General features: G+C 50.5%; 5 protein-coding genes across 19 annotated transcripts in view; 2 read left to right on the top strand and 3 right to left on the bottom strand.

Moving 5' to 3' along the window:
* Nucleotides 1-1,477: 1,477 nt before the first annotated feature.
* Nucleotides 1,478-4,563, top strand: LOC108033178 (NADH-ubiquinone oxidoreductase 75 kDa subunit, mitochondrial). The gene is made up of 6 exons (XM_017107416.3): nucleotides 1,478-1,588; nucleotides 1,801-1,988; nucleotides 2,056-2,387; nucleotides 2,447-3,473; nucleotides 3,534-4,022; nucleotides 4,085-4,563. The coding sequence occupies exons 2-6, from the start codon at nucleotides 1,806-1,808 to the stop codon at nucleotides 4,247-4,249; spliced, it is 2,196 nt and encodes a 731-aa protein (XP_016962905.1). The 5' UTR covers nucleotides 1,478-1,588; nucleotides 1,801-1,805; the 3' UTR covers nucleotides 4,250-4,563.
* Nucleotides 4,564-6,612: 2,049 nt separating this feature from the next.
* LOC108033115 (thioredoxin reductase 1, mitochondrial) lies at nucleotides 6,613-12,080 on the bottom strand. 4 transcript variants are annotated; one of them, XM_017107321.3, is made up of 4 exons: nucleotides 11,876-12,080; nucleotides 8,216-8,561; nucleotides 7,929-8,155; nucleotides 6,613-7,863 (listed from the first exon to the last, which is right to left on the bottom strand). In XM_017107321.3, exons 1-4 carry the CDS (start codon nucleotides 11,889-11,891, stop codon nucleotides 6,977-6,979), a joined length of 1,476 nt encoding a protein of 491 aa, XP_016962810.1. In that variant the 5' UTR covers nucleotides 11,892-12,080; the 3' UTR covers nucleotides 6,613-6,976. The 4 variants fall into 4 exon arrangements, with proteins under 4 accessions (XP_016962810.1, XP_016962808.1, XP_016962809.1 ...); XM_017107319.3 differs by lacking the exon at nucleotides 11,876-12,080 and adding an exon at nucleotides 10,590-10,905; XM_017107320.3 differs by lacking the exon at nucleotides 11,876-12,080 and adding an exon at nucleotides 10,173-10,325.
* Nucleotides 11,578-13,519, top strand: LOC108033116 (C-factor). Its single transcript, XM_017107322.3, has 3 exons — nucleotides 11,578-11,719; nucleotides 12,755-12,806; nucleotides 12,866-13,519. Exons 1-3 carry the CDS (start codon nucleotides 11,594-11,596, stop codon nucleotides 13,429-13,431), a joined length of 744 nt encoding a protein of 247 aa, XP_016962811.1. The 5' UTR covers nucleotides 11,578-11,593; the 3' UTR covers nucleotides 13,432-13,519.
* Nucleotides 13,520-13,550: 31 nt separating this feature from the next.
* On the bottom strand, nucleotides 13,551-14,417 carry LOC108033117 (uncharacterized). The gene is made up of 2 exons (XM_017107323.3): nucleotides 14,187-14,417; nucleotides 13,551-14,125 (listed from the first exon to the last, which is right to left on the bottom strand). The coding sequence occupies exons 1-2, from the start codon at nucleotides 14,299-14,301 to the stop codon at nucleotides 13,749-13,751; spliced, it is 492 nt and encodes a 163-aa protein (XP_016962812.1). The 5' UTR covers nucleotides 14,302-14,417; the 3' UTR covers nucleotides 13,551-13,748.
* Nucleotides 14,418-14,918: 501 nt separating this feature from the next.
* LOC108033061 (MAGUK p55 subfamily member 7) overlaps nucleotides 14,919-21,330 on the bottom strand; it is a 63,988-nt gene continuing 57,576 nt past the window's right edge. For all 12 annotated transcript variants that reach the window (XM_017107210.3, XM_017107212.3, XM_017107214.3 and 9 more), the window contains 6 exons: nucleotides 20,009-20,243; nucleotides 18,657-19,941; nucleotides 18,397-18,593; nucleotides 17,902-18,033; nucleotides 17,658-17,839; nucleotides 14,919-17,061 (listed from right to left, as the gene is read on the bottom strand). In XM_017107210.3, coding sequence (XP_016962699.3) covers nucleotides 16,867-17,061; nucleotides 17,658-17,839; nucleotides 17,902-18,033; nucleotides 18,397-18,593; nucleotides 18,657-19,941; nucleotides 20,009-20,243 — 2,226 coding nt within the window. In that variant the 3' untranslated portion in view covers nucleotides 14,919-16,866. The remainder of the gene's footprint in view (nucleotides 17,062-17,657; nucleotides 17,840-17,901; nucleotides 18,034-18,396; nucleotides 18,594-18,656; nucleotides 19,942-20,008; nucleotides 20,244-21,330) is intronic.

Below are 21,330 nucleotides of genomic sequence, written 5' to 3'. Positions count from 1 at the left end.
GTTTTGAGTCTTCTGGGCCTCATATTTTTCTCTTACACGGAAAGGAAAAGAAGCAAATGGGTAGAAAACCCAAAGGGAGATAAGATTTTAAAACCAAGAATGTCGCAAACAGACTTGAAAACCTCCCCTACCCAACATTTACTATTCTAATTAATAAATATATATTTTTTAATACAAAAATATTAAAAGCTTTTGCGGTCAATAAATTAAAAAAAAAAATGGTTTCCTACTACTATATACTATTTTATATTACTATATAATTATTTATTATTTATATTTTTTTAAATTTACAAGTATTTAAAGCTTTTGCGGCTACCCAATTTGTTTAGCTTACTAAATATATATATATTTTGTCTATATAATAATATAACATTTATTTAGTAAACAAATATTATACGCTTTTGCGACTATAACTTTTCTGTATTTTTGTTTGGCTTGAAACGAATATATTTCATTTTAAAGCTCTTGCGGCATCTAATTTTTTGCACATTTGTTTAGCTTGAGAAGTGTAATTTAATAAATTAAAATATTCTTAAATATGGCTGATTTAATATATAATATAAAAACAGGCTCACACAAAATGAGATTAATTTTTCCAGTGTAGTGACAAGAGCGCGGGAGAGCTGCGTTGCACTTTTAAGCCGGTAATTTATGCGATGATTAATTCGAATTAAGCGCTGAAGATCCTGAACGAGATACAGATGTTTGTGCGTTGGCTGATAAGGCAGTTGCGGAAGGCGAAGAACGTTTCTGTCTTACTTAACAACAGTAATTAAAAATGAACAAAAAGGGGTACCAAAAAAATTTCAAAATGGAAAAATATGTATTAAAATGTCGATATGCCTTTCAGCAGGGCCCAACAAACATTTTAGAATGGGAATCCTTTTGAAATTAATCTAACTTTTGGTTCCCTATAGATAGTTACAAATTCCCAAACTTAAAAAAGGTAGTTAAGCATTTATGTCTTAACAAATTAGCATTAAATTAAGGCATTTAGTAAATATGTTTAGAAATGTGGCAAATATATTTATTTAGGTTTTATAAGGCTTTTATACTTGGCAAATATTAAAAAAAATAACAATAATAAGATTATTTTTTTTTGTTTTTTAATTTCGGATCAAAAAATATATCGAAAGACGAAAGTTATATTTAATAAATCTTATAAAAAGAATGTAATTATTATATATTTTTTAGCAGCAAAGATAACTTTAACAGCTGTTAAGTGGCGCCATCTTTGAGTTGAGGTTTGACTTTGAAAGCGAACGCGCCGCCATGTGAATGGCCAAACAAATTCCGAACAGCTGGCAGCAGGTGCGTTGCCAACTGCTCTTCCAAACTAATAAAGGTGATAAGATCATTTGTAAAAATTCAAACAAAACTTGCTTAAAGAAAATGCGACATAAGTAAATTTCAAGCTGCCTTGCCAAGGCATGAATGCTTAGTTAATTAGATTTTGAAAACCGATAACTTATCGCGGCGGGTCAGCTGTCAACGCGGCAGTTGGCAACGCGGTGCGACTGTCAAAGCAAACCGATAAAAAAGTTGTCTCCGCATTAAGAGCTCCACAGGAATATTTTCCAGCATTTCGGTAGGTTTTCGCACACTTTTGGGCCCCCAAAGAGCCCTACGCAGTGGGTAGCGAGTGGTGAGGTGTCGGAGCCACCACACATCCTTCGCCAGCAAGCGGTTTGCGGGCCGTGTTGACCGAACCAGTGTGCCAAAACACTTATGTAATTTCCCATTGACTCGCCAACGATTGCGACTGAATTTTGGCTACCACTGCCGCTGGACTCATTGCAGAAAATATGATACGGGCACCGCTAGTCAAGGCGCTGGGCGCTCTGGGCTCGCCCACACATCAGATGGCCAGCCGGGCGGTGCGCACCAGCGCCATGGTGGCCCAGACGCCGGCGAAGGCGCCCGAGAAGATCGAGGTCTTTGTGGACGACATTCCCGTGCAGGTGTTGCCCGGCACCACCGTGCTGCAGGTGAGATCGCTGGCCATGCGGCAGGAACCCTCGAACCCCATCTAATGCCATTCCATCCCTCCCACAGGCCGCTGCCCAGATCGGCGTGGAGATTCCGAGATTCTGCTACCACGAGCGCCTCGCGGTGGCCGGCAACTGCAGGATGTGCCTGGTGGAGGTGGAGAAGAGCCCCAAGCCGGTGGCCGCCTGCGCCATGCCCGTGATGAAGGGCTGGCGCATCAAGACCAACTCCGACCTGACCCGCAAGGCGCGCGAGGGCGTCATGGAGTTCCTGCTGATGAACCATCCGCTCGACTGCCCCATCTGCGACCAGGGCGGCGAGTGCGACCTGCAGGATCAGGCCATGGCCTTCGGCTCCGATCGATCCCGCTTCACGGACATCAATTACACGGGCAAGCGGTAGGTTGAGAAGCTAAAGCTGATGCAAACCCGTATAACTTGACCCCCAATCCCCCCAGCGCTGTGGAGGACAAGGACATTGGACCGCTGGTCAAGACCATCATGACGCGCTGCATCCACTGCACCAGGTGTGTGCGCTTCGCCTCCGAGATCGCCGGCGTCGATGACCTGGGCACCACTGGCCGCGGCAACGACATGCAGATCGGCACCTATGTGGAGAAGCTCTTCCTCACCGAGCTCTCCGGCAACGTGATCGACCTGTGCCCCGTGGGCGCGCTGACCAACAAGCCCTACAGCTTCGTGGCTCGTCCCTGGGAGATCCGCAAGGTGAGCAGCATCGATGTCCTGGATGCCGTCGGCAGCAACATTGTGGTCAGCACGCGCACCAACGAGGTGCTGCGCATCCTGCCCCGCGAGAACGAGGACGTCAACGAGGAGTGGCTGGCTGACAAGTCGCGCTTCGCATGCGATGGCCTGAAGCGCCAGCGCCTGGTGACCCCCATGGTGCGCATGCCCAACGGCGAACTGCAGGCCGTGGAGTGGGAGGGCGCCCTCATCGCCGTGGCCAAGGCCGTCAAGGCAGCCGGTGGACAGATTGCCGCCATCTCCGGCCAGCTGGCCGATCTGGAGGCTCAGGTGGCGCTCAAGGATCTGGTGAACCGCCTGGGCAGCGAGGTGGTCGCCACCGAGCAGGGCTTTGTCCACGGCGGCACCGATTCCCGGGCCAATTACCTGTTGAACAGCACCATCGCCGGCCTGGAGGAGGCCGACGCCGTCCTCCTGGTGGGCACCAATCCACGTTACGAGGCTCCCCTGGTCAACACCCGTCTGCGCAAGGCCTATGTCCACAACGAACTGCAGATTGCCTCGATTGGACCCAAGATCGACCTGTCCTACGACCACGAGAACCTCGGCGCCGACGCCGCCTTGGTCAAGGACGTCTGTTCCGGCTCGCATGCCTTCTCCAAGGTTCTGGAGGCGGCCAAGAAGCCGGCCATCATCATTGGCGCCGATCTGCTGGAGCGTGCCGATGGCGCCGCCATCCACGCCACCGTCGCCGAGTACTGCAAGAAGCTGAAGAAGCCCGTGAGTTAGCTGTCCCTCTTTTGTTTAGCCGGTTACTAAATGGATTTTCTTCTTGGCCAGGACTGGAACCCCTTCAACGTGCTGCAAAACAACGCCGCCCAGGTGGGCGCCCTCGATGTGGGCTACAAGGCGGGCGCTCAGATCGCCCTGAAGGCGCAGCCCAAGGTGCTGTTCCTGCTGAACGCCGACGCCGGAAAGGTGACCCGCGAGCAGCTGCCCAAGGACTGCTTCGTGGTCTACATTGGATCGCACGGTGACAACGGCGCCTCCATTGCCGACGCCGTGCTGCCCGGCGCCGCCTACACAGAGAAGCAGGCCATCTACGTGAACACGGAGGGCAGGCCCCAGCAGACGCTGCCTGGCGTCTCGCCTCCGGGCATGGCCCGCGAGGACTGGAAGATCCTGCGCGCCCTGTCCGAGGTGGTGGGCCAGCCGCTGCCGTACGACAACCTTGACGAGCTGCGCAACCGCCTGGAGGACGTGGCGCCGCATCTAACGCGCCTGGGACAGCTGGAGCCAGCCGGCGAGGCCGGAGCAGCGGGCACTGTCGTAAGTGAAGGGGGAACGAATACTCTGAGCCACAACTAACTAATGATTCCTCTCCTCCACAGAGCAAGTCCATCAGCGGCGGCCCCATCGACATCAAGCTGAAGGAGCTGCGCGACTACTTCATGACCGACGCCGTCTCGCGCGCCTCGCCCACCATGGCCAAGTGCATATCGGCGGTCAACAAGCAGCAGCGGGACAACGAGGCCAAGCAGAGCGTGGCCATCTAGGCGCCCAGCCTCGCCTCCGGTCTGATCTAAACTAATAACTAATTAATGTTTTTTTTAAACTCTGCTCTCCGACCTTTTGCCCGCACTCCCCACTTAAATATCTATCCACCACGGACACTAAAGACAGCAGGACGAGCCGCAGGATGGGCCAGCGCAGGGCGGGAGGAGCAGGAGGAGCGGGATCACAGCAGACGCAGCTGCAGGGGCGCCAGCGCTGGGGCAGTTGTACATGAAAGTCTTTGAAGTTGTTCGAAACAAAGGAGTTATTCAATACGCGAAATAGGAAAACCAAAATAAAAATGTAATAGAAAATATCGAGCGACGTTTTCTCTGGCCGGCCACGGAAAAGGTATGTTAGGCAATTCCCAGGGAAACAGTCCCTTGTATGGCCATCTCACTTGTTTCCACGTTGAAGGTAATAATGATGTTCTGGGTGTGAGAAATACCAAGTGGAAGAGCCTTATAAGTACTTTGCATCCGATTGTGTTGTCTAGCTTTGGTTGCCTGATGAATCGCATTCTGCAAGCACAGTTTAATCCTCCCTTTTCATGTTCGGAACACATCAAAAATGTATGTCAAAGGTTGAGGAACCACCATTAGATTACTATTTGACTGGCTATCAGATTTCTGGTTACTCATGCTCATTAAGCTATTCCAAATGCATCGGATTTTGTTTAACCAAATTGCAGCACAAGAGGTAAAGGAAAAATCGATTTTTTGCCAAAAACAAAGATTTTTAGTGTCCATTAAAAAAAGTACAATTAATGGTCAAAAATGGAATGTCATACCTTGCGGACCTCGTAACAAAGATTCCAATCATTTGGCATTTACACATAAATAATTTTATTTTTGACAAATTTAGCTGTCCAAAACAGTGCGTCTTTTAGGGCTCGGACCACTTTTGACCAAGTACAGCAATAAATAACTTAGAAAAAAATCTAATTTTCGCCAAAAACTGAAATTTATATTTTCCGCCCAAAAATATCAGTCTTTTGGACGAAACACTAAAAGTAATAGACCAAAAAATGGAATATCATACCTTGCCGAACTCGTCATTAAATTCCCTATCAATTGGCATTCACAACAAATGGTTTTATTTTGACCAATTTTCGCAGAAAAAGACGATGCTACCCCTTGTAAAGAAATTGAAACTGAGTTTTTAGAATCAGCTAGAAAAGGACAATTGTGGTCGGACAATTTTTGACCAAATTACACCAAAAATGCGTAAAGAAAAAAATCGTTTTTTCGCCAAAAACCTAGGGTCCTTATTTTTCAACCAAAAATAATCAGTATTTTGGGCGAAACAAAAAAGTAATTCTGAAAAATGGAATGATATACCTTGCTGAACTCGTAACAAAATTCCCTTTTGATTGCCATTCACACCTAAGCATTTTTATTTTATACCAATTTTCGCAAAAAAAAGACGAAAATTTAAAAAAATGAAAATTTTTCGTAAATTTTTTGTTTTTAAAATCGGCCAGAAAATATCCGCGATTTATTATATAGCTTGTAGCTGTCCAGAACAGTACATTTTTAGAATTCGGAGCATTTTTGACCAAGTTACAGGGAAACAGACAAAAAGAAATTATTAAATTTTTCGTCAAAAAACTAAGATTCTAATTTCCAATAAAAATTATCAGTTTTTCAGACGAAACAATAAAAGTAAGGGTCAAAAAATAGAATGTTTACCTTGTTCAACTCGTAATTAAATTCCCAATTATTTGGCATTTTCAGCTTAAAATTTTAAGTTTTGACCAATTTTCATAAAAAAATACAATGTTACAAATATCCAAAAATTGTTACTTATTAGAATCAGTAGGAAAATGACTGCGGTGCTTCTTTTTGATTTCTGACCATTTTGACCAAGTTCCAATAAAAAGGTAACAGGGAAAAAAAAGAATGCAATGTCTCTCGTAATAGAATTCCCTCTGTCCAATTTTCATTACATAACACGCAACTTCAATTTGAAAACAGCTTTGACGCTCCTCCTTTTCACCTGTCCAAGGCCCACAGGAAACCCTCGGCGGTGCCATTACTCTCAGGTCGTTAGCAGAACCTCAAGGGTATTATCAATACTCCACCCCACACTGCAAGCTCGCAAGTTTTTAGTTCACAAGAATATGTTATACGGGGGCAAACGCGATTCATTCAACCCATTAGGCAATTTGCATGGCTAATGAAGTAAACGTAGTTAGCTGATTGGCGTGTACGTAATATGTCAAGGGTCGCGAGGTTTCTTGCTAGCAACTACTGAAGGTTGACCCTAATACACTTCTACTATCACACAAAAATGCTTTAAGATTAGATTAAGGCCCTATCGAGTCGCAATCCAAAGATATGGATACTACAATGTAAAAACTCAGTTTCGTGGGTGAAAAATTATATTTTTCAACCTTACATTCAGGGGATTTTCATGGATTTCATGGTTAATTTCATGGGATCAAACAAATTCAGAATTTGGAGTGCGTGTCGGCGGCGCAGCAGTCGTGTGGGATGGACCGGTCGCGCGGGGAGTTCCTCTGGAGTTCCGCCCGCCATCGCTGCCCGGTGCCCCTCCCTTGCGCAGAGCTGTTGTGTGGAGTGTTAAGTGTGGTAACTAAGAACGGAACTGTTGAACTCTTCGATCTCGATCGCCGGGCCGCGGCAAGAACCATTCATTCTAGGGTGGATTCGGGTTGGAGCAGGTTTCGACGGCGTCCCAGGCGGCGGCAGGGCTGCCATCCCGCTCTAGCTGCAGCAGCTGGCCGGCGTGGGGTCCAGTCCCGAGCGCTTGGTGATGGTCAGCCGGGTGAACTCCTCGGCGGTCGTGGGGTGAATGCCCACCGTATTGATCAGCGTGTTGATGGTCAGGCCGGACTTGAGGGCGGCCGCGAATCCCTGGATCACCTCACCGGCCACTGGTCCGAGGTAGTGCAGTCCATAGACCCGCTGGTCGCCATGGCGCTCGGCCACCGCCTTCAAGTAGCAGTAGCGCACGCTCTTCTGGGGAATGAAGAACTCCGTGGGCTTGTAGTAGCCGTGGAACACCTCCACCTCATCGGCTCCGTACTGCTTGACGGCATCCTCCTCGCTGAGACCGACGCAGGCGTACTCCAGGGGAGTGAACACGGTGGTGGCCACATCCGCGTAGTCCATGAGCTGGATGGATCCACCGTATAGGCGGCGTGCCAGCAGACGGCCAGCCAGAATGGCCACGGGCGTCAGCTCCGGCTTGCCGTAGATAATGTCGCCGACGGCATAGATGTTAGCCACATTGGTGGCCTCCTGCGAGTCCACTGGAATCTTGTCCTTCTGCACACTCACGCCGGCATTGGGCAGGTTCAGGTCATCGACCAGGCCCTTTCGGCCGATGGCCCACAGCACGGTGTCGAAGACATCCTCGGCCTCCTCGCCGGTCTCCGTGTTCTTCCACTTCACCAGCAGCTTGCCGTCGTCCTGCTTTTCCACGGACAGGGGCACCGACTTGCGCAGGAAGGGAATGCCGCGCTCCTCCATCGAGGCGGCCACCAGCTCGGCCATCTGCTGGTCGAAGCCACGCAGCACAATGGAGCGCACCATCACGGTGGGCTCGTAGCCGAGTCCCTTGAGGAATCCAGCGCACTCCAGGCCGATGTCTGGAAAGGATCACATACAAATGGGTTATTATCGGGGCAGTGGGTGTACAAAGGGCATTGCTTACAGCCAGCTCCCACAACCAAGGTCTTGCCGGGTTCGCGGTCCAAACTGAACAGGTCGTCGCTGGTGATGCCGTACTCCAGGGCTCCGGGAATGTCCGGATAGCGGGGTCGGCCGCCCACGGCAATGACGAAGGTCTGGGCGGTGATTGTGCGATCGCCACTCTTCAGCTTGGCCACCAGGGTGTGCGAGTCCACGAAGGAGCCCAGGCCATTGATGTACTCCACTTTCCTGGGGAAATGCAGTAGAATTAAAGGGGGTTCCCTGCGGAGAGCCTTAGACCAGACTTACTTGTCGCGCAGATCCACACGGGTCACCCAGTTCACGGACTTGATGTGGTTCTGCACGGACTGCACCAGCTTGCTCCAGTCGGGCTTGATCTTGTCGTCCACGTTCCAGCCGTAGGCGGCCGCCTCATGCACAGCCTCGCCGAGGAGCGAGGCCTGGTGCATCAGCTTCTTGGGAATGCAGCCCACGTTCACGCAGGTGCCGCCAACGCCCCACTTGGTGCCCAGGGTGGGCGTGGGCTTGACGTAGTCCAGGCAGGCCACACGGGCTCCATTGAGGACCGCCTCCTTGGCGCAGGCCAGGCCAGCTGAGCCGCCGCCAATCACAATCAGGTCGTAGTCGTAGGATCCTGGGGAGAAGAGGGGAATTCGGGTTGCCATTAGTGTGCTTATACTACATTTTACAAGGTTTACAGGCAGGTTCTTAACTCTTCGTGTCAGGACAACTAAATATTCCTTTAATTTACCAGTAAACACAGATAATATCCCCCTTACGGGCTAAATAAAGCTGTATTCACGACTGCCAAACCTTTCCATATCATTGTAATGATAAATCCAACCTTAATTGCCTCGTTAAACACTATAATTATCTATTTCCCACCTAGCCAGCGACCAGATAAGTTCAAAAGCCCTGCCAATCATATGTCCCAACACAAGTTTCCTCATCCCCGAACCACTGTGACGTCCAAATCCAACTAAAGATAAGCGCAATCCCCGCCTGCCTTGGGCCGACTCCTCGCGCAGTCGAATGTCCAGGTAGGCGGATCGGTAGATGCTCCTCCGGTGGCGTGGTGCGCCCTCGGCCAACTGGGAGACGGGCACAAACTCGAACAGATGCATCCGGAGCGAGGCGGCGACCAAGACTGTTGGCCTGCTGCAGTCCGCAGTCCTTAGCCTGCGCCCCGCAATCGCCACAGCTCCTTCGCCTTTAGATGCCAGGCGGCGATAGCGTTGCCGATTGCCACATGCCACATGCCACACTGGGTCGGGTCAGGGCGCTCGAATCAAACTGGAGCAATCATCCGGCGACATGGCCACCTGCCACGCCCCCGGCCCGCCCAGGGGTTTGCTTTGACCCGCTGGATTCACCATGGTTACGCCCCCAAAACTGCCAGCTTGGCCACACCGGCGCTTATCGCCCGGCATATCAGTCCCGCAGAGGAGCGGGGGATGGGGTTCGACGTCACACGCTGCAATCACTTGCGGAACTAAAGGGCCGTGACGGGGCGATGACGGGGCAATGATGATGCAAGTGTCGCCGGCAGAGATACAGACTCAGACTCAGATACGGAATGCACACCACCGCGATGTGGTGAAATCACCGCAAGGCGGTTCTCGAACGTTCCCAAAGGTTTGTTCAAGAGCATCCAAAGGAATTCGCATGTGCTAATTGCCAGTGCACTTTGAATGGGTTTCTGTCTTGTCCTTAGAAATACAGGTCGCCACGCGAAGACCGATGGGCTGGTTATTCATTTAGCATGAGAATTGGATTTTGTGGGGATATGCTTACAAGCACATAATGAATTTCCATGATATTTGGGTTTTCTTATCAAGGGTTTTTTCGTAATCTTAAAGAGCCCCTCGAAGAGAGGTATTTTCTAGAAATTAGGCGGGATTAAACGGGGAAGTACATGGGAAATTGATACTATAAACTATTGATTACAGACGTGTTAACTGAAGATTTGATTTTTGAATAATAATTGATTTACTATACTATTATAAAAGCATTAAAATATTGAACATGAAAAAACCGACTAAGGTTATTAATACAAAAAATGAAAAATAAAAATAAAATTGATTACAAAATATTAACAGGAGAGTCTATATATATTTGAAATTAGCCTTTTTAAAATTGATTTTACTAGAAAATAATAAAAATAATAAATAATTGATAAAGAAAGTCTAAGATTTACTATATTTACATATAAAAATAATGGAATAGGACGTGCATGAGTCAGAACCTTGTTGACTAGTATACTTCGAGAAAGCGCCATTTTTGGCGCCCACCACGATGGCGCACATCGTGTACTTCAGCATTACGCCGCAGGCGGGTGCTAATTTCGCGCGCCCGACTGTAAATCCAGTTGGACGGGGTGCGCGGTGCGATGACGATTGGCGATGACGGTGCAAATGTGATGGAGCGGCGGCGGCGGCGACGGCGGCCTAAACCTTTGCGAATACGTGCCGCAGGTACGAAACCCGATAAGCGCGGTAATAAGAGCAGAGTAATGGTCTGCGGCAACTAACGCCTATTGCATAACGGCGTCGGTTGGGCACAAGAAGCCCGCAGTCCGCGGCCCGCAAAAGAAACGGCCAACCCGCCTATCGGACCGCGTTGCCAACCCCCACCCAGCGAAGTGATCGATATCGACGCTCACCTCCTTTGGTCCTTATCTTCCGCACCGGCTGCTCGTACATGGCCGCCCGGTCGCAATGCGGATGCTGGAACGGGGGCGCACTCGAGCCCGCCCCCAAGCCCGTTCCAGCAGCCGCGGCCGCCACTGGGTTTCCAGCGCTGTCGCGCGATCCTCGCTGTCCAGAGCTCATCGTTCGCTGGAACGTCTGTTGTGCGGCCGAACAACTGGAAAGCCAACCACACTGGCCTCTCTCTCGAATGCCCGACGTTAGAATCGTCGAGCACTGGCGCACGAACAACGTGACGGAGAGTCTGGACGAGTTGCACAAGTTGTTCATCTTGGAGCAGCCCTCCCCCCTGGCGGATGGCGGCTACCGCAGCTGGAAACTGTATTCGCGAAAAAACCGACGGAGACGGGAAGAGCGCAGCACACAAACGCGTCGCTGGTCTGGCCGGGAATGCTGCGAACGCCGTGGGAGGGCAAGCGGCCGATAAACGGCTACGTAACAGAAGCAGAGTGCGAAGGAGAGCGGCAGAGAGAGAGCGCGCGAACGCCAGTGCGCTGGGAAGCGAAACGAAGGGAATCCATTGGAATTTGCCGGGAGGGGGGGACTGGCACTTGGAACAGGAGTAGGGATCCCAATTGGCTTCTGGACTCGCAGCCGTTGCTCCGGCCCAGTGCCAATTGGAATCTGTCGAAACGCACGTCTGGCAGTGCGCCGTATCGATAACTCCGCGGATGGTTGGCAACACTGCCGCTGCCAGTGGAAGCGCACACACGGCCGGCCGTCAGAATTTACGTTTTACGTTTTATTTCCACGCCTGTGCCGCGGCAATAAAGTCGCCTGACATTCCTGATATCGGGCATCTGGAGGCCGGGGCTCTGGTGAAATCCGGACAAGCAGCCGAGTGCCTGCGCCGCCCTTTATTGACGCCTTTATCTCGCAAGTGCGCGCGATTAGATTCGGGGTTCCCTCTTGGGCCGCAGATCGCAGAACGCAGATCGAGCACCGCGGAAGCGCCGCCATGAACTCCATCCTGGTAACCGGCTGCAACCGCGGCCTGGGCCTGGGCCTGGTCAAGGCGCTGGTCAGCCTGCCCCAGCCGCCGCAGCATCTCTTCACCACCTGCCGCAACCGCCAGCAGGCCCAGGTAAGTTCGGCTCGCCGCCGAAGACGCCGGTGACTCACGGCCTCAGAAACTACGCGAACAATCCGCAAGAAGCGGACCCGCTTATTCCCGCCCGTGCCCGCTCGTTCCCGCGTTCCCGCGTTCCCGCCTTCCAGTCGCGGCCAACCGTAGACTCACCTTGCACGGGCGCCATTGTCGGTGATTCGGGCAGCTGCTCGAGGGAACTCAGTGCGAGGACTAGGATCAAAGTCGGGTAGTAAATGCTGCAGAGGCGCAAGTGGGGAGCTGGCGAAGCGGCGGTCGAGAACTGCTGAGCGTGTTCAGAGGCGGTCGGCACTCGCGAAACGAAAGCTCGAAACGAACGGGCGGCCGACTTTTGCAATAGCTTTTGTACCCTCTTTCGCACGAACGTGGGGCGTAGAGGTGGCGAGAAAGGGCAGCGATTAATCGATAGGCTCCGGATTTCCTGGCCTGTGGGTCATCGACAGCACTGAAACATCGCTATCATCGGTCGTGTCAGGTGCCTGTCTCCGCTAGGTTGGCGGTTAGCTTGGCCTCTTTTTGGCGCGCTTTTTGAAATGTCATTTTTGTTAGAAAATTATTATCTATCTTTAAACTGAAGAAGTTTTTTACTTAAGCGAGTAACAATCGTTTCCATTATTATACTTACGTGTACGTATACGTTATTTTGTTTGTGAGGAAAAAGTAAGAATAAATAATTACAAATTAATACATGCATTAGTAATTTTAATATTTTATACTAAGCTGTTAACTAAATGAAAACTGAATTTAAACCAATTTCATTTTTAAACATTTGTTAGTTAATTAACGTTTTTTTGTGAGTGAGAGTAAGTTGGGAACCATTTCATTAATATAAAATCGTAGGTGTACTTACAATTTTAATACTTTTTTAAATTACATTTTCAAAAAAGTATATTTTTTTTTGTTAGAAAAGTAAAGCGAAATCAATTTCATTACTATAATTTTATTTATTAACTTTATATAAATCATTTTTAAATACTAACACTCTCTTAACACCTCTCCTGTTTCCCACAGGAGCTGGAGGATCTGGCCAAGAAGCACTCAAACATCCACATCCTGGAGATTGGCAAGTATCCTGCTCAGCCAACACAACCGACTAGTTAATAAATATATTTCCGCCCGCAGATCTGAGGAACTTCGAGGCCTACGACAAGCTGGTCGCCGACATCGAGGGCGTGACCAAGGAGCAGGGCCTCAACGTGCTCTTCAACAACGCCGGCATAGCGCCCAAGTCGGCCAGGATAACGGCCGTGCGCTCGCAGGAGCTGCTGGACACGCTGCAGACCAACACGGTGGTGCCCATCATGCTGGCCAAGGCCTGCCTGCCGCTGCTCAAGAAGGCGGCCAAGGCGAACGAGTCGCAGCCGATGGGCGTGGGCCGTGCGGCCATCATCAACATGTCCTCCATCCTGGGCTCCATTCAGGGCAACACCGACGGCGGCATGTATGCCTACCGCACCTCCAAGTCGGCGCTGAATGCGGCCACCAAGTCGCTGAGCATCGACCTGTACCCGCAGCGCATCATGTGCGTGAGCCTGCATCCCGGCTGGGTGAAGACCGACATGGGCGGCGCCAGTGCACCCCTGGACGTGCCCACCAGCACGGGCCAGATTGTGCAGACCATCAGCAAGCTGGGCGAGCAGCAGAACGGCGGATTCGTCAACTACGATGGCACTCCGCTGGCCTGGTGAGGCCTGACAATGCTAAGCTCAGCTGCATTTTGTTTGTTAGTTAATTGTTGTTGAATAAACTAGGCCCTCAGGCCACGGGTGCTATAAATGTGGGCTTTTCCTGTAATTCATTTGGCAAATTCTAATTTATAACCTTTATTTCTGAGTTTTAGTTTGCTTTTGTTGCCCCCGACAGCCCAGCCTTTTGCGTTTTGTTTGTCGAGCGGTGTGTCCTAATTGGATTACGTAGAAAAATATTGAATTTGGCAGCCAGCCCGCGAACACAGTGTTTGGGAGTTGCTTAATCTAGGTTCCTAACTAGGCGACATATCTAGGTGTTATTTCTGCCTGGGCGGCACCTTGGCCACCGGCACCTTGGAGGGGTCCATGTTGATCGCTTGGGGCAGCGGGGGAAGGCGCATGGGATTGGCATTGGCGTTGGGCGCAGCGAATCCTCCCGCATCTGGTGCTCCGCCCGTTGTCTGGCTGAGCTCGGGCTGGGAGCTCTGGCGCTGCGGCGGCACCATGGCCACGGGGCGGGGTGAGGCACAGTCCATGGGCGGTGGACCCATGCCCACCAGGCTGGGGGACTTCCCATCCAGCGGGTGGGCCACGCGCTTGCGAAGATCGAGGCGTGGACGGCGGTTGTTGGCGTTGGGGCTCAGGGCGTCCGCCGTCAGGGGGGGCGGGTCATTCCAGCCGGGCGTCAGTGAGCCTGTCAGAGGCAGGAGATGGCAGTAAGGCGTAATGTTACCCGTCAACCTGGACAGACTCACCCGGAAATGCTCCGGATGGCGCTATGTTTTGCCCCGTTGGCGGTGGCGGCGGCGCGGAAGACAGCGGCAGCGGGGGGACATTGGCCGCCGGAGGAGGCAGCGGCGGTGGAGCCATGCTGGTGCTTCTCTGTCCTGGTCCTGCGGCCTCGATTGCTCTGCTCCAGAGATAATAATAATAATAAAAGCAGCTAAAAGTTTTTGTCGAAACTGCAGAGTGACCAGGGCGTTGCACTGAGAAAATACTAGATTGACAAAGGTACTAAAAAATCCAGCCTACTTTGCGGTCAAAAAGTGCGCGCAAAACAAGGTAAAAAGCTTAAATTATAGTTTTCATTCTAAAATATTGTTTCATAGGGCAATAAATATTTGAATACATACGATTATATGCTAAATTAAAATTATTTTTTCTTGTCTGTTATTCAATCTTGAGTAAAATTTGTAACTTAAAATAAGTAAGCAATTTTTTTAAAACATTTTATCTACACTCAAAAAAATATATTGCTAAAACTTATTAATACGCATATTTATGTAACTATAAAAAGGGCTATATTTCTTTACTATAAAACTACCATAAAACTGTTAAATTAGACAGTAAATGGCTTGTTTTTGACCAAGGAGCTTGTATTTCTTGCAGATAAATATTTTCTTCATCGGAAAAAGTACTTTTCCCTCCAATATTCAAGCTCTAGAACGCAAGTAACCCCCTCTTCACCCAGAAAAACACTTTCTAAATTTTATATTTCTTGGTTTCTCGTTTTTTATTATTATTAATATTGTTATTTCATCTGACTTTGTCCGCATTCTTGCGTTAGGGTTACTCATAAATGTCGTTAATTTCGTACAATGGCTATTAAACCGTGCCTATTTTGTATCCATTTTGTTTTTCATTAGGTATTTGTTTCGTATTTAGTTTAGTTTTGCTACACCACACACATACATAAATAAAAACTTAAACAGATTTACTGCACACACATTTTTTATACCTTGTTGACTACAAAAAAAAAAAATATATTCTCGAATTTTATTATTACTGGTTCCGCTTCCACTTCCGACTCCGATCCGGTCTCAGGACCCAGGGATCCATAATACCTCGGGGACGTACATGGAATGGGACCAACTGGAACCGAAACGGAACCGGAAGCCGGAAACGGGGCCGTATATGTATAGTTAGGCATACTTAGATATCATCTGCGTTAGAATCTTTCGAGTGTTCAACGTCGCGTAACATAGTTTGCTATTCTGCGAGCACTCGCCCCACACATCGTACAACTTTTAATAAAAAACTCTGGTTTCAGCTGCTGATCAAGGGGATTCGCATAGACCCCCGGATGCGTGGCAGGTTGGCATCGCATCGCAACTGTGTCGGCTCGCTAGTAGTTAGTGGCTGGAGTTGAAACCAACTTTGCATCCCGCCCTCCCGCTTCTCTAGGCGAATGGTTTAAATAATTAATTACAACAACATTTACTCGGGGACTCCCTTTGTTTTTCGCTTTCGATGCCTTAGCCTAGTTCATTTCTTGCCGCCCACTATCTGCATTCGTTTGCTGGGCTTCCACTATCTTACAGTGCTTAGAGTTGGCTAAATACTTGTTTTTAACAATTTCGCTCGTGGAGTGGCTTCCCTACTCGATTCTCCTAGCGCTCCTGCTCCTGCTCCTGCTGCTCCTCCTCGTCGTCTTCTTCTAGCTCCCATTCGTTCAATTTCCTTTTTGGCAATGACTTACTGATTTTGTTGTTTCTCTTTCGAACGTTTTATTTCTTCGCTTTGCTCTAGCATTCGCTTTAAAAATTAATTGTATTAAGTACGCTTCGATTTATAATTTACGTGTATGTATATCCGTATAGTATATAGTTTATAAAGTAAATAGATTACGTAATTGCAACACTTGCATCTGAATCTGCTTGTTTAAGTTTCGTTTTCGGTTTCGGTTTCGGTATCTGAACTGGAGTCTGTGCCTGCATCCGCATCCCTCGGATGCGCCGAGGGACAGCTGCCTACGGATTGTTCTGGCTCTGTGGCACGCGGAGGCGTCGCCTATGGGTACTATTACACATTTGATCGGGTTCTACGGGTGCTGGCCCTCCGTCGCCGATTCGTTATCTTACACCTTCGATTCGCCCCCTCGAAATTAAGGAAGTGCTCAGGCTTAGTCTAAACAAAAAAAATACGTTTACAATATAAGTTAGTAGGCGTAATAAAAAAATAACTATAATAGCCGGCAATGCCACAGAAATCACTAGTGATTGCAAATCACTCTGGCTCCCAAGTGGGGCATATTGGACTACTGGACTCCTCTGTGGCATCCCCGCAGGCGGTTCGTCGAACAACAGAATTTTGTGAACATACATGGGGGGTTTGTATTGGAATGCTTTCAAAACAGGGTACACGGTTAAAAACAATTCGCACTAAGTCTAAAATGCACATATGCAACAAATAGCGTATAAATATGTATATATGTATAGTATTGGAGGGGAGGGGGTCAACGCGTCGGCAGGCAGGCCGAACTACTGGACTGGAATCGATCCTGCCCTCCGCTTCATGGCTCAATTGAAAATTGTATTTACAAAGAGTGGGCTTGCTTCTGGCTTGTGCTTCGGGTGGGGTGCGGGCGGGTGGCTCCTAGGGGTAGTGGGTGGTGGTGTGGCGGGGGCGGGGCCGGGGCCGGGGCCGGCGACCCCATTATGACTCGTCGCGATTGTTGTGCACCCACTGGGCGGGCACCCACTGCGGCTCCCGCTCCAGCGAGTTGATCTCTGCCAGCAGCTGGTGGTAGGCGCGCTCCGTGTCGTTGTTGATGATGATCATGTCGAACAGGTGGCCCCAGCGGGCCTCCATGTCCCTGGCCGTGGCAATGATGTCTTTGAGCTCTTCCTCCTGGCGAGGGGAAAACAGAAGGTTAGAGTTTGGTTAAGTCTTAAAACATATCATATCATATCCAAGCATATCATATATTATCATATCTATGATATATGTAAACGTTCGATTGAAAAAGAATTTAATTGCAAATTTAGAAATCCTTAAAAGAGCAGTACCCCAGAGTAGAACAGAATATGTTAAATAACAACGAAGTTGGAATTTTTATATTATATTTTCCATATTTCCCATGGTAGCTATAGAAAATAGTTGTCTCGATCAGAATTCTATACTACCAGCAATAGGGAAAAGACTTTTGGTAAGGTTTCAACCTGATAGCTTTAAAACTGAAAGTCTAGTTTGCGTAGAAACGGACGGACAGATTAACGGACAGACGGACGGACACACGAACGGACAGACGAACGGACAAACGAACGGACAGATGAACGGACAGACGGACGGACAGACGAACGGACAAACGGACATGGCTAGATCGACTCCCTTAGTGATGCTTATCGAGAATATACATATACACTTTATAGCACCGGAAAGGTATCATACACTTCTGACCGAAATAATAATGCCCTCTGAAAGAGTATAAAAATGTATAAACTCACCTTGAAGGGTTCGCCGTTGCGCAGCTTCTTTTGGCGCAGCTTGTCCAGACTGGGCGGCGCCACCAGGACCACATACGGCTTGAGGTCGGAGGCGCGCAGCAGCTTGAGGCTCTGCGGATGCAGGTTGAGCACACAGATCTTGCCGCTGGCCACCACCGTGCGTATGGCCTCCAGTGATGTGCCTGTGGAAGATGCAGGAACGCATTAGATCTCATACATCTATCTTTGATCCACCATAACTCACCGTAGTAGGCCTTCTCGTATTCGCCGTGCTCCACAAAGCGGCGCGCCAATATGTCCGCCTCGAAGGCCTGGCGCGTGATGAAGTGGTAGTCCACTCCGGGCACTTCGCCCTCCCTGCGGGCTCGTGACGTGTCTGAGGGAAACAGGCGAAAATCCAGGGATTAATTTTACATATCAGTGAAAGTATGGTTTGGGTAGGGTTCTTGGGGGTCCTATCTATATGTCTAGCAGTTTCTCTGGGACTCAGTGGCTCTGAAGCGCAGCCGTTTACCCTTGACCTGAGCCTTGGCCTTGGCCGGCTTGAGCCGCTCCTCCAGCAAATAGAAGACTGCCCGGCGGAAGAGAGACAGACAGAGGAGACGTTAAAGGCGGGTCTAACGAAGGTGGTTCCTAGTATCAAGAACTTTGACTAGCCGCTGCAACGTTTACGACTGGATAACATGTTGCTAAATGGGAATAGCTACTCGGGATGTCGGGGGAGAGGAGCTTCACTCACGTGGCACTGCGGCGGAGAACCGCTCCGAGTCGGCCATCAGGCGTTGGCGCAGCTCGTGCCTGCCAATGTTGGGCGGGCCGATGAGGACGATGGGCCGCTTGTGGGTGGCGCGGGGATAGTACAGGGCCACCTCCTCGTAGGTGAGTATCTCCTCCGGATCCGTCTCATCCGGCGCCGTGGTGGCGTACAAGGGATACCTGTAGAGCAAATTATATGTTTATGAGGGATCTCCTTTAGATGGTTCGAAGTGGATCACTCACCCCGCCTCGGAGCTGGCCTTCTTCTTCTTCTTGCGACCCTTGCGCGCACAGAGGAGCGTGGCCCCTTTGCTGCCCGATCCGTCCTTGCCGCGGGACCGCGCCAGTCCCGCCTCCTCCGCAATGGCCAGCTTCATCGTCTCGCGCTGGTGCTGGAACGACTGACTAGGAATGAGGCCGGCCAGCGTCTGGTCCTCCTCGCCCTCGCGGTACGCCTGCCACCAGTTGGGATCCTCGCGGCTGATCACGTGCAGCACGTCGCCCTTCTGGAAGCTGATGCCCAGCTCCCGGCAGGGTATGTACAGGTCATCCTCCGGATCGTAGTCGAAGTGCGCCCGCACATGCAGCACGGCGGTGTCCCGGTGGGCGCCGCCCAGGCCGGCCAGCGTGTTGCCGGTGGGCCCGCCACCCATGACTCCGCCATGGACGGGCGGACTGCCGGCGGGCACGATGAGGAAGGTCAGGGTGCCCTGCATGGCGCCCAGCAGGGCGCACACCTCGTTCACCGTCTTGCCCCGCAGCTCCTGGCCATTCACCTCCAGGATCTCGTCGCCCTCGTGCAGCAGGCCCGACTTCTCCGCCGCTCCGCCGCGCACAATCCTCCCGATGACCACCGCCTCGCCTTCGTTGCGCACCGTGGCGCCCAGCGGCTCTGTGGACTTCTCGATCTGTATGATCCGGATGTTGTCGTTCTGATCGTTCAGCGTGCCAAAGCATGCGCTCATCGGCAGATTGATGGGCATGGTGGCCAGCGGTGGCATGGGCACCGGCGGCGGGGATTCCCCGCGTGGCAGTGGCATCGCCCCTCGCTGCGCCAGTGGCGGAGGGACCACCGGCGGTGGCACCACCATGCCCAGGTTCCTCTTGGGTCCTGCCACCGGACTGCTGTGACCACTGACCACCACTCCTCCCAGTATCGCCGGTGTGGGCGTGGGCGTGGGCGAGGGCGTGCCGTCCGTGTGGTTGGCTATGCGATCGTGGGCCAGGAGCAGACCCTCCATCTCGTGGCTGGTCAGCAGGTTGCCCAGCTCGATGGCCGCCGCCGTATTCGATTGGGTGAGCAGCTCCACAATGTCCTTCTGCAGGCCGAGGGCGCTGTGATGCAGTGGGCCGGAGTGGCGGGAGCGCCGTCGCTGGAGCACAGCGGTGCGGGCGGCCAGGACGTGGGCCACACTGGCGCTGGCCAGGACACTGTGGGCGGCCGACACCCGTCCCGCCAGGGTGCTCAGTCCGCTCTTGCTCAGCTGGCTCTGGAGGCGGGTGAGGGCGGCTATCAGCTCGCCATAGCCTGGAAGGAATTGGGGAAGGCGTTTAGAACAGCTCAAGAGCAGTAGATGGGAATCAAGCGTACTCACCATCGATCTGCTCCGCCTGCGGCTGATCCTCGTCCGGCAGATAGGCCTCATTCTCGACGCCCACCACCTGAGTGGCCTGCGTTGCCTGCTGCTGCTGCTGGGCCACCGCCTTGCCGGGGGTCGTGGCCGTGTCCTGGAGCGCCTTCAGCTTCCGGGAGCCACGTAGACTGTTCCGCAGGAACTCATTCTGCTGCGCTATGCGCTCCTCCTCCTCGCGTCGCCGGCGCAGTTGCTCCTGTTGAATGGATCAAGTTCGAGGGTTAGTTCAATGTATCATTGTGTGGAAGTGGTGTAGGAAGGGGTTTTGGAAGGGGTTTTGGAAGGGGTTTTGGAAGGGCTTCGGAAGGGGTCCGGTTTGGTTTTGGGGTTTAGAGCTTTGAGTTCTGGAATTCCAAGTCAATGTGCAACTGGGGGCAGGGGGCTGGGCGTTGACTCTTAAGTGGCGCACTTAATCCGCATTCGCCACAATCGCTAATTTAATTAGTGGCGCCCGAACAGGGGCCGCAGATTCCCTGACAAGAAGACAAACAAGAGCGGCGATTCGATTTAACAGGAACTCTGCATTCAAATGGTCAGATAAATGCATTTACCTAGTGCAATATTATATATTTACTTAAAACACGATCATTATTTTAATTTTGAGTCTTGTTAAGGCCAAATGACACTTGCTAAGAAGTCATAAGATCCTGTAAAAAGTCTGTTTTGATAAAAAATATAATCAAGTTCAGGTTTTAGTTGGGAACCGTTTGAATCTTTTTTTTCTTTTCAAACTGAAATAATTTAAATTTAACCTTAACCTAATAACCTAATTTGGGTCGCAAAAGATTGATAAGCTTAGAAAATTAAAAAATTCAAATAAAGGTGGTTAACTACATTGTACTGATAAGATTAGAATACGCCCTTATATCACAAGTCCGAATTCTCAAAAAATGCATTCAGAAGTATAGACTTTCTGACACAATATATTGATAAGCTAATTTGTGTTCAAATACTCCCAGTTAATTAAAACAAAATATGAAAATAAAGGTGGTTCCATACATTGCAGTGATAGGACTACACTTGCCCCTATATCATAGAAATAAAGCCACCCTGTTTATTGCAGGGTATCAGTGCGACTGCAGCGACCCAATACGCGGTGGTTGAGGGGCGTTTCGGTGGGTGTTCCGATGGGTGTTCTGCTGTGCTGGCCCCCTTTCGAACCCCTGTTCAAACCCGGGCAAATCCCGTCGAGGGCCCCGGCGATGAGTTAATGAGCGTAAAGGGTTGACAAAGGGAACTGGGGATAAAGCGGAGCAGAGGTGGTCTGCGCGGCAACTGTTGCA

The sequence above is a fragment of the Drosophila biarmipes genome, chromosome X, assembly GCF_025231255.1.
Source record: "Drosophila biarmipes strain raj3 chromosome X, RU_DBia_V1.1, whole genome shotgun sequence".
NCBI classification, from domain to species: Eukaryota; Metazoa; Arthropoda; class Insecta; order Diptera; family Drosophilidae; genus Drosophila; species Drosophila biarmipes.
Note: the sequence above shows the minus strand (reverse complement) of the source record. Positions and strands in the feature narration are given on the sequence as shown.